Here is an 11535-nt window from a genome sequence, read left to right on the forward strand (position 1 = left end):
AGAGCAAGGACAAAATTGTCTTTGAAAGAAATAGGGGCCGGGCATGCACGGAAATTCACACAGTGAATATTATTTTTGATATTCAAAGAGTTATATTAGGAATAAAACCAAACTTGATAACACATGATCTGGCTCTATCGGCCCAAAACAATTTTAGGTGGGCATTGACATAAAACTTGGGCCTTGAGTTGAGTTGGGCTCGACCCTAAGTCATTTAATTTTGGGCGAGGCTAGAACAAATATACTACCTCCACTTTTATTTACTTGATATCATTCTATTATCAATACACTTTTTTAACGATTAGTATCTCAAATTGACGATTCAACTTGACTACGGAGTATTTACTCGTGAATTGTTGATAATAAAAATACAATTATTACACCGATTTACTCGTGAATTGTTGATAAATTTCCAATTTAATACTAACAAAAGAAAAATATTAAATGCTTATATGCAGCCCTAAGGGCTGTATATAGCATTACCCTTTTTTTTTTTTGGGAAATTCTCTTTGGTAAACTCCAATTTTTTCATTTTCTAAGTGGTAAACAAAGTTTTATAAAATTATCTTTGGTAAACTCTAACTTTTTATACTTATTACTTATGACATTAATTATTATATTTTATTAAAAATTTAACTATAGTTAGGTTTTTTTTAACAATAGTTAGGTTTTTAATTATTTTTAACAATTTAAAATTATACTAAAATTAAAAAAATCAACCATCCCTTCCCCCACCCACTGCCAAGCCTCCCCTCCCCCTGCCGGCGGCCGACACCCCTACCAAACCCCCGGTGCCGACGACGTCTGACCCGAAACCTCTGACCCATCCCGACATCTCCCAAACTACCACCTCTAACCCCCCACTAATGAGCCACCTTAGCCCAACAGCCTCCCCACAACACCCACCTAGCCTCCTCGCCACCACCGACGCCTGACCCGAATCCCCTTCGTCGGCAGCCCAAGTCCCCTCCCCTAGGCCCACGTCGTCGCCGCCCAGCCAAAAATCACCACGCGAAACCTTAAAACCCCAAAATCGAAGCCCTAAAAATCGATTTTGGGGCTTTTAATTTTGGGGTTCGACGTGGTGTTTCAGAGGGTGGAGATGGTAGGGGGAGGGGCGGTTTGGGTTCGCCGGTGCGGGGTGGAGAGTCTGGACACCGGCGGTGGGGAGGAAAGTGGTTTTCGAGGGAGTTGTTGGTTCATGTCGGGGAAATGGATTTGGGTTTTAGGGGAGTGTGAAGGTGTCATAGGTAGAGGAGAGGGAGGAGGTAGGGGTCGCCGGAGTTGGTGGAGGTAGTTCGCCGGTTTCCGGCCGCCGGCAAGGGGCTGGGTTGGGGGAGGGGGCTGGGTAGTGGGTTGGAGGAGGGGTTGGTTTTTTTTTAAATTATTTTTTTTTTAATATTTTTAATATAATTTTAAAAATAAAAAACTAACTATAATTAAGGAAATAACACTTATCAATGGTAAACAATAATTTAGGTTTACATTGATAATAAAATTTAAGAATGTTTACCACTTAGAAAATGAAAAAGTTGGAGTCCATCAAAAAGAATTTCCCATTTTTTTTTTATTGTATCTATAAATCTCATAAGTTAGTCAAAGTGTAATTACCTAATTTTAGTTGTTTTTTTGACGGGCAAATTATACGGGTTTGGGTCGGCCCGCTTAATAATGAAATAAAATAGAAGTAACTCGATGTTAATTTCCGTCTTCTTCCTGCCAAACCCTAGCAAAACCCTACTCTCTCCTCCAAAGTCGAAAACCTACTCTTTCCTCTAAACCTCAACAATGGCGGACGTCGAAATCTCTCGCTCAGACAAGAAGAAGAAGAAGAAGAGCAAGAGCGTCATTGACACCCCCAAAACGACAGACTCAGAACCCCAAAACGACACTGATTTCTTAATCAAACCCCAAAGTTTCACCCCATCAATCGACACTTCTCAGTGGCCAATTCTCCTGAAAAACTACGACAGATTGAATGTTAGAACTGGGCATTACACCCCTCTTTCATCTGGGTATTCACCATTGAAGCGACCTCTTGCCGAATACATAAGGTATGGTATTCTTAATCTCGATAAGCCTGCTAATCCTTCTTCTCATGAAGTTGTTGCTTGGATTAAGCGCATTTTAAGGGTAGAAAAAACTGGTCATTCTGGTACTTTAGATCCTAAGGTTACTGGGAATTTGATTGTTTGTATTGAAAGAGCAACCCGTTTAGTTAAATCTCAACAGGGTGCTGGAAAAGAGTATGTTTGTGTTGCTAGATTACATTCTGCTGTTCCTGATGTTGCTAAAGTTGCTAGAGCTTTGGAAACCTTAACCGGCGCCGTATTTCAGCGCCCCCCTTTGATTTCTGCTGTTAAAAGGCAACTTAGGATTAGGACTATTTATGAAAGTAAGCTACTTGAGTACGATGCCGATCGGCATTTGGTTGTTTTCTGGATTAGTTGTGAGGCTGGTACCTATGTCAGGACACTCTGTGTTCATTTGGGTTTGTTGTTGGGTGTGGGAGGACATATGCAGGAGCTTAGGAGGGTGCGTTCCGGTATTTTGGGGGAGAAGAATAATATGGTTACAATGCACGATGTCATGGATGCGCAATGGATGTATGATAATTACAGGGATGAGAGTTATTTGAGGCGGGTTATTATGCCGTTGGAGGTTGTTTTGACTAGCTACAAGAGGCTTGTTGTCAAGGATTCGGCTGTCAATGCAATTTGTTATGGTGCCAAGTTGATGATTCCGGGGTTGCTTAGGTTTGAGAATGATGTTGAGGTTGGGGAGGAGGTTGTTTTGATGACTACTAAGGGAGAAGCTATTGCTTTGGGGATTGCGGAGATGACTACTGCTGTCATGGCTACTTGCGATCATGGGATTGTTGCCAAGATTAAGAGGGTGATTATGGATAGGGATACTTATCCCAGGAAATGGGGGCTTGGGCCGAGGGCTTCGATGAAAAAGAAGCTGATTGCAGAGGGCAAGCTGGACAAGCATGGTAAGCCAAATGAGCAGACTCCTGCTGAGTGGGCGAGGAATGTGGTGCTTCCTACTGGTGGAGATTCCATGATTGCTAGCATTGCTGCTGCAGCTGAACCAGCGAAAGCAGAAGATGTGGTAGTAGAGGAGAAGAAGGAGAAGAAGTCAAAGAGGAAATTGGAGGAGGTTGATGCTAGTCCTGCTGGTGATGTCAAGAAGATTAAAGTTCAGGAAGAGGAAGTTGTGGAAGTCAAAGAGAAGAAAAAGAAGAAGAAGGAGGCTGATGAACCTGTTACTCCTGATGTAGAGAAGTCCAAGTCTAAGAAGGAAAAGAAAAAGAAGGATAAAGAAGAAAAGGCAGAGTCAACTGATGAGGAGAAATCCGAGAAGAAAAAAAAGAAGAAGAAGAGCAAGGACGTGGAAAACGGTGATGCTGCTGCTGATACAGAGGATGGAAGTCGAAGTGAGAAAAAGAAGGAGAAGAAGGAAAAGAAGAAAAAGAAGGATAAAGATGCTGATCAAGAATAAAAGAATACAGTTTTGATGGAAATAGCCCTTAGAATTGTATGTTACTCCGTATTATTTTCTTCTCTAGGTATCTTAAGCTTGTTAATTTTGTAGTATTTGAATGTATTCCAGCAGAACTATGTTGCAGTTAAGATTTTGCTTGCTGAATGGGTTTTCTTGTGGCCTTGAAGTGGGCCTTTTTACTTATTGAGTTATGATAATATTACCTTTTTCCATGCTCCCTTGTTTCATTTTCAGTAGCAATTCACCTTAATTTCATGATTGCTTGTATGTTGTAGCCTATTGCAGTGATGTTCAACGCGACAATCATGATCAAGAACATACAGATACAGTCTATAAATTTAAGTATTTGGACAATTCTTTTGAGTAATAACTGATTATGTTTCAGTCATGCTTTGTACCAGTCTACTCAATGCGTTTGCTGTTCCTTCCAGTTTCTCTGCATTAGAATTTAGAAATAAGAATCATAATGTTGTTTTAGAATATGCAAGTATTCTACTTTGCTGTTATTTTTTAAGCTCAGGTACTTGGGTATGGGAAAATTGAGTAAAACTTTGAACATAAGGCCTCATCATTCTGTCTTGAAAATTGAAATCCATCTTTGAACAAAGGTAAAAGAGATGTGATGGTTAGGGGAATTGTATAACATACCACTATTTTATTGCTGTTAGACAGACTTGGTTTGCATTCTAAAGAAGGATGAGCAGAAACCTGAGTATTCAGATAAGGAGAAATCCGTGAAAAATGATGATAACACTGAGTCTGCTGCAGGTAAGACCTCTCTTTCTCTTAGATACAAATTGTAATTTTAATTATTCATATGAGAATCACTGCTGTAACAGACCTGATTTGTGCCTCTAAACTTTTTATTGTTATGATATTAGTTCCATATTTCATCATGATCCCTCGTAATTTTAGTGGGGGGTATTTATAATTTTCTTGTTTACTCCATATGAATCTCATGTGCATTTTGCTTTTCCTGATCTTTGTTTCCACAAGACGTTTGTATTTTACTTCATATATGGAGTTGTTTCTTGCTATGGGCAAAGTTGCATTGATAGAAGCCACACTTGCCCGTGCAGACTTGGATTTTTGTATTTCAGTAGCTGCTGGGAGCATGACATAACTTAATGCCTCTGTATTTTACTGATAGATATAACATGTCATCAGAATGCTTTTGAGGCTATGAGTGTATATAAAGGTTATATTTTAAGAATTAAGGCTTAGGTCAAGTGTTAATTTGTGACAGATGTGACCCCCTAATTATGATCCTGCACCTATCATCAGCTAAAGATTTTGATTGACTCCATCAGAAAGCATAAAAGGACTCCTGTAGACTGTAGTCTAGTAAGACTTGTATGTTTAGCCTGTCAGAAATTTCTAAATTTCTTAATAAATGATTGTGGTAATGTATTTGGGTGTTGTAACTTGCAGCTGAATGCTGAAAGATCTTACACCATCACAATGTTCTTGCTATGTTGGAAAAAGGTTCTTCCTGAGGTATGTAATTTATCTCTTTCTTTTGCATTCATTTGCTTTGTACTGTTGAGGGTAAAATGATCCTGGAAATTTCTCTTGTTGATTGTGACACCGATTGGTTGTTAACTTGCATATATATTCTGAATTTGCTTTTACCTCTGTTTACCGTGTGAATTTGATGCATGATGCTACATGCTAGTTAAAGATGTGTCTTGATCTTTGCTGTAAATTATTCTGGTATTTTAGATGATTCAACTGGAACAATTGTGTGTCTCATCACTGCCAGAAGATGCTACACAGCCATTAAAATTGAAGCAAGGAGCATTACATAGAACAAGAAGATGGTGCATGCTATGTTGCAACAGTAAGATTGCTAAACTTGTCAAGATAACTTTTCCCAACAATCCCCAATAATGTATCTCCGCAATATAGATGAGAATTAACACTTGATATTCATTACAACTATTATCAATGGTTCTAAATGCATCCTCTGCAGAACAATATAGTATAGTTTCCTAAGCTACTTTTCATTTGGAGTGAATTTTAAAAATTCAGCTGAGAATTTCACAACTACCACTTTTTATTTAAATTTGACATCTCCACCAAATTTAGTCTTTACTTTGAATTTTAATTGGATTTCAGTAAAGAAAATGTCAAGAGGTTCAAAGTTCAACTTACTAGTTTATATAATCTGCTGTCAAAAACTATATATGTTCATTTTAGGCTGTGTCTTCCCTAAGCTTCTTTTTTCTTTGACGTCTTCTTTGTTTAATCTTATCTATTTCACAGGTTGTACACCCATTCGATGCTCAAGCTGAATGGGAGTTGAGTCTACTAGCTAATGATATTGTCGTGGTTCAGCAGGTATGTTCTTCAATTGCTGGAGGTTTAACTTCAGTCACTTCTTACATCAGTACATGCAGTCATGCATATTATTGTAATGATTACCAACTTAATTTTGGTGTTGTGCTTTGTTTGCCTCTATTCAGGTGATTCCTGGTGGCTGGTCCAATGGCGAATGCAATGGTAAGACAGGATGGTTTCCTTCCCCTTACGTACAAAGGTTGGTTGAAGTTTCAGAAGGCAATGTATCCTGGGCAAACCTTTTGCAGCAATAGTTACAGTTTCTCTAGTTACCATGATTTTGTACAGTTTTTCATACAATATTCACTAGAGAAACTGTACAAAATTATGGGTTTTAAGTTTTGGTGTTGTCAAAATATTGTGTAGCACATAGTCTATGTACCAATAAACAAGTAATTGGAATGATGTATAGTATACACCATATAATTATAAATTTTGGGTCAACATTTGAAAGATTTGCCTAAAACTTGGATGTATCTAATCTTACAAAATTGCAATAATTTCTTACTGCTAATCACCAAGTCATTGTCTTTTTTCTTGTGTTTGACAAGTTGACATGGAGTCCCATTAGGACTATGTTCTTTGGGCTTGCTCCCCCTACAAACCCTTACACAGAATTGTTATTAAGTCTCGGTTTTGCTTGGGTTAGTATGAATTACAAAGTACTCAGTATATCATTGGAGACTATGATACTTCAAAATTAGCAATGAGTCCATGATTAGATATTAGCTCAACAAAATTATCTCAAGTAACTTTATAACTTCTAAAAAATTACGTATCAAGTAAAAATAAGGGTTCATTTGGTTGAATGTAGGAATTGCAAATTTATTGGATATTTAATTTCCTATGTAAATGATTTCCTAGGAAATGCTAAATAGTGTTTGGTTCATCATGCAAAGTGAAAATTGTAATGACAAAATCCACTTACCTAGGTCTCTTTAGGTGATTAACTTCTTCCATTTTGTGAGAAGTGGAACATTTTGGAATGATGGTTCAACCCCGTGACCTCTTCCTTGACCTCGGAGAGTAACAAAGCTCATATATGGTATCGAGAGGGCTATCAAGTTTGTGAAGCAGTGCACTCATCAACTAGGAGGGGTGTGCCCAACGTACTACCAATTTATCAACCCAACACCACAAAAGAATTTCAATTTCTAGAAATTTTAACTTTCTATGTATTTTTTTTGTCAACCAAATGACACTTAGGGCCTGTTCATATTTACTGAGCTGAACTGAACTGAACTGATTGGAGGATTTGGAGCTGAACTGAACTGAACTGATTGGAACTGAACTGAATTGAACTAAGTTGAAATGAATATTTTATGAGAGAGGGAAATTAAGAGCTGAACTGAACTGAACTGATTGGAGCTGAACTGAACTGAAAATAAGTAAATATGAACAGACCCTTAATAGTTATTATTCTCTTTATCTACTTGTATTTAAAATCTTCTTGATTTTTTTTTTGAAAGAAAATCTTGATTATTTAAGAGAAAAATCATATTTTATGTTGTAGGATTTGTTTTTGGACATCTTAAAAATAAATTTAGAAGTTAGAACTATTTGCAAATTTGTAGTTTCAATAACATAATCACTGTCATTAGCATTATATTACAATTTAATCACATAGATTATTATAGATATACCAAAAAAAAATAAAGTCAAGCTCTAGAAAATGATAGGCTAGTTGGCGAAAGTGTCATATGTTATGGAAATGATAAGTTATTGATTTATTTACGAAAAATATTATGAAATACTTCGTGTTTTAAATACTTGCTCCATTTTTTCATACGCCGCCGCGAAAGTAATAAAATGGAAGGTAGTGGGATAGGGAAAGAATAAAAAATTGTAAAAACCATGGCTGGTATCAGTGATTCAGTGATTGGGTTGTACTGTAATATCAGTATCAACCAATATCTTAACAAATCGTTCGATTAATTGAACTAATTTCTCTTGCTCTTCAAAATTTAACCCCAGTTGAAGAATTTTAGTAGCAAACTACTCCGTATTATTGGAAGCTCCATTGTTAACTCTCTTAGTAGAGTTGAAGGTAATCCGTTCTTTTTTCCTCCATTTTCTTTTCTTGGTATTTAATTTTATAGCCTAAAGATGGAATAATTATGAATTTCGATTAAATTCCACTTCTTTACTTTTTATGCTTCAAATTAGTAGTTCATAAAAATGTGAAATCATGAGAATGAATTGTATATTGTTGCCGAAAATAAAAGAGGTAGTTGCAAATTGCATTGAATTGAGTTGAAAGATTAAACGAAATAGTGATTTCTGGGTTTTTTTTCCACAATTCTGGTAAATTAGAAAAAAAAAAAAGTGAACTTGAACTTGTATTTTTTCTGGGTCTTTAATTGATTGTTTTATATCATTGCAGAGGTTATTGTGAAATCTTGTATTTGGAATATTGGATTTAAGTGTGCATTGCAAATCCTGTATGAGTATTGAAGTTTTTGATGGCTTTATTCTCAAATAATGGCTGCATTGAAAAGTTATTACCTGTGGATTCAACAATGAAGTTAGTAAAGCCACCCTTGAATTGCCTATATCCTGCATTTGCTTGTCGTCGGCCTACTATTGTGTTACCTCACAAGACCCTTGGCTTTTCTAGGATTAATGCTTCATCAAATCGGCAATTGGATGTGAGTTTATCAGTGTCTACCTCTTCCAAAGAATGCCTGTGGTTCGAATTGCCTCGGGCATTTGTTAAGGCTTCTACCTCGTCGTTGATGTTGGTTGCTCTTGGCATCTTTACCTTTTCATTTTCTAGTAAGGCATCTAATGCACTTGCTGCTGTTGATCCTACTACATGTCCACCACTTCAAGAGGAAATCATTGCTGAAGGTGCTTTTTAATTCTTGGTGTTTTCCTTTGGTTTTTGATTTTAATTATAATTATAATTATATACTTCTCAACTAATTGCTGATGTTGCAAACTTGCACTTACTCTACTAGCATATGTTAAATTTCTAATAATCCTTTATGCATGTATTCATTATATGTTGTCTTATAGAAACTGCCTTGAGCGTTGAGACTTCGACATGTTTGCAAATTATTTTTATGTATAATAGTTTCCATGTCTTGTCTTGTAATACTTGCATTTGAGCCAGATAAAAAGGATACCAAATAGATATATGCTGTAGATATTATTTGATAATGAGTTTATGGAAACTACAGCTGCATAGATGTTGTAGGCTATTAGATGGCTATTTCAAAAGCGTGAAAAGGTGACATGAATTTGTATCTTTGCATCCAGATAAAGTTTCAGAAAGAGCTGTGCAAAATGTGGACAGTGAACAGCAGCGTGAAGAATTTGAAAAATGGAAATCCAAAACATATGCTTTGACTGTCCCTTTGAGAGTTGTTGCTCTACAAGGCTCTGTACCACCTGCCTGGATCAAGGTCTGTTGGTTTGTTTAGCAACTCTGGCTGCACTGGTACCCCTCCCCCAAACCCAGTTGACAACTGCCGTGTACTATTTGGAACAGTAGATCGCTTATCATACATTTTAAACGTGTAGGATTTCATTCAGTCTCAAGGAAAGAGATTAAAGCTAAGTGTTCAGTTCCGTGGAACACTTGAAGATGTTTATTCTGAACTTTCAAGGTCAATAAGCAAAGTAGATGCTTCTCCAAAATCTGCTATCACAGCTGATCTCATTACTGTTGGTGACTCCTGGCTTGATCTGTTGATCAATAAGTCTATAATTGAACCAATGCAAATGGCTGAGGATCATGATTGGTTTAAAGGTCTCTCAGCAAAGTGGAAGGTAGAGGCATGCTTTAACTGGGATATCTTTAGTTATGTTGTTTTTCCAGAAACCTTGAAAGAGAATTCACATTTCCTTCATACATTTCTTCTAGTTGTTGATTGTTTGAGACTTTGAGTTGGGCAGTTTTCAGATACTTTTGGCTTTTTGACTAGCATGACATAATATTTGCACTTTTCTTTCAGGCTTATTGTGCCCCTCTTACTATTATTTGTATCATATTAGTCTAACAAAGAGGAAATGATAGATCAAATATATGGAGAGATGAACACACTTCTGCAAAGATTCTCTTCTGAACTGTTTTTTAATAGTTGGTTTACTTTTACTTTTTTGGATCATCGTGCTGCTTGACTGTTTATTGTCTACATGATCATACCATAGATAGAAATAGATAGATAGATAGATAGATAGATTAGATAGATAGATAGATAGATAGATAGATAGATAGATAGATAGATAGATAGATAGATAGATAGATAGATAGATATAGATAGATAGATAGATAGATAAGATAGATAGATAGATAGATAGATAGATAGATAGATAGATAGATAGATAGATAGATAGATAGATAGATAGATAAAAAAAGATAGATAGATAGATAGATAGATAGATAGATAGATAGATAGATAGATAGATAGATAGATAGATAGATAGATAGATAGATAGAAATAGATAGATAGATAGATAGATAGATAAAGATAGATAGATAGATAGATAGATAATAGATAGATAGATAGATAGATAGATAGATAGATAGATAGATAGATTAGATAGATAGATAGATAGATAGATAGATAGATAGATAGATATAGATAGATAGATAATAGATAGATAGATAGATAGATAGATTAGATAGATAGATAGATTAGATAGATAGATAGATAGATAGATAGATAGATAGATAGATAGATAGATAGATAGATAGATAGATAGATAGATAGATAGATAGATAGATAGATAGATAGATAGATAGATAGATAGATAGATAGATAGATAAAGATAGATAGATAGATAGATAGATAGATAGATTAGATAGATAGATAGATAGATAGATAGATAAGATAGATAGATAGATAGATAGATAGATAGATAGATAGATAGATAAGATAGATAGATAGATAGATAGATAGATAGATAGATAGATAGATAGATAGATAGATAGATATAGATAGATAGATAGATAGATAGATAGATAGATAGATAGATAGATAGATAGATAGATAGATAGATAGATAGATAGATAGATAGATAGATAGATAGATAGATAGATAGATAGATAGATAGATAGATAGATAGATAGATAGATAGATAGATAGATAGATAGATAGATAGATAGATAGATAGATAGATAGATAGATAGAAGATAGATAGATAATAGATAGGATAGATAGATGATAGATAGATTAGATAGATAGATAGATAGATAGATAGATAGATAGATAGATAGATAGATAGATAGATAGATAGATAGATAGATAGATAGATAGATAGATAGATAGATAGATAGATAGATAGATAGATAGATAGATAGATAGATAGATAGATAGATAGATAGATAGATAGATAGATAGATAGATAGATAGATAGATAGATAGATAGATAGATAGATAGATAGATAGATAGATAGATAGATAGATAGATAGATAGATAGATAGATAGATAGATAGATAGATAGATAGATTAGATAGATAGATAGATAGATAGATAGATAGATAGATAGATAGATAGATAGATAGATAGATAGATAGATAGATAGATAGATAGATAGATAGATTAGATAGATAGATAGATAGATAGATAGATAGATAGATAGATAGATAGATAGATAGATAGATAGATAGATAGATAGATAGATAGATAGATAGATAGATAGATAGATAGATAGATTAGATAGATAGATAGATAGATAGA

The 11535-nt window shown here is 35.1% G+C and overlaps 2 protein-coding genes and 1 long non-coding RNA gene across 5 annotated transcripts in view; all 3 read left to right on the plus strand.

The window, feature by feature from the left end:
- The first annotated feature begins 1537 nt into the window (after positions 1–1537).
- Positions 1538–3723, plus strand: LOC110692782 (H/ACA ribonucleoprotein complex subunit 4-like). The gene has a single exon (XM_021869857.1). The coding sequence runs from the start codon at positions 1789–1791 to the stop codon at positions 3502–3504; it is 1716 nt and encodes a 571-aa protein (XP_021725549.1). The 5' UTR covers positions 1538–1788; the 3' UTR covers positions 3505–3723.
- Positions 3724–5014: 1291 nt separating this feature from the next.
- On the plus strand, positions 5015–6353 carry LOC110692784. The gene is made up of 3 exons (XR_002505529.1): positions 5015–5347; positions 5773–5847; positions 5973–6353. It is a non-coding gene; the product is annotated as an uncharacterized LOC110692784 (long non-coding RNA).
- Positions 6354–7666: 1313 nt separating this feature from the next.
- Positions 7667–11535, plus strand: part of LOC110692785 — an 8671-nt gene continuing 4802 nt past the window's right edge. The window contains exons 1-5 of one of the 3 annotated variants that reach the window (XM_021869859.1): positions 7667–7894; positions 8231–8371; positions 8465–8697; positions 9109–9254; positions 9373–9621. In XM_021869859.1, the coding sequence (XP_021725551.1) occupies positions 8310–8371; positions 8465–8697; positions 9109–9254; positions 9373–9621 (690 nt within the window). In that variant the 5' untranslated portion in view covers positions 7667–7894; positions 8231–8309. Of the gene's footprint in view, positions 7895–8230; positions 8698–9108; positions 9255–9372; positions 9622–11535 lie in introns of all 3 variants that reach the window. The other 2 variants (XM_021869858.1, XM_021869860.1) reach the window with 2 other exon arrangements.

Source organism: Chenopodium quinoa, unplaced genomic scaffold (assembly GCF_001683475.1).
Source record: "Chenopodium quinoa cultivar QQ74 unplaced genomic scaffold, ASM168347v1, whole genome shotgun sequence".
In the NCBI taxonomy this organism is placed as follows: Eukaryota; Viridiplantae; Streptophyta; class Magnoliopsida; order Caryophyllales; family Amaranthaceae; genus Chenopodium; species Chenopodium quinoa.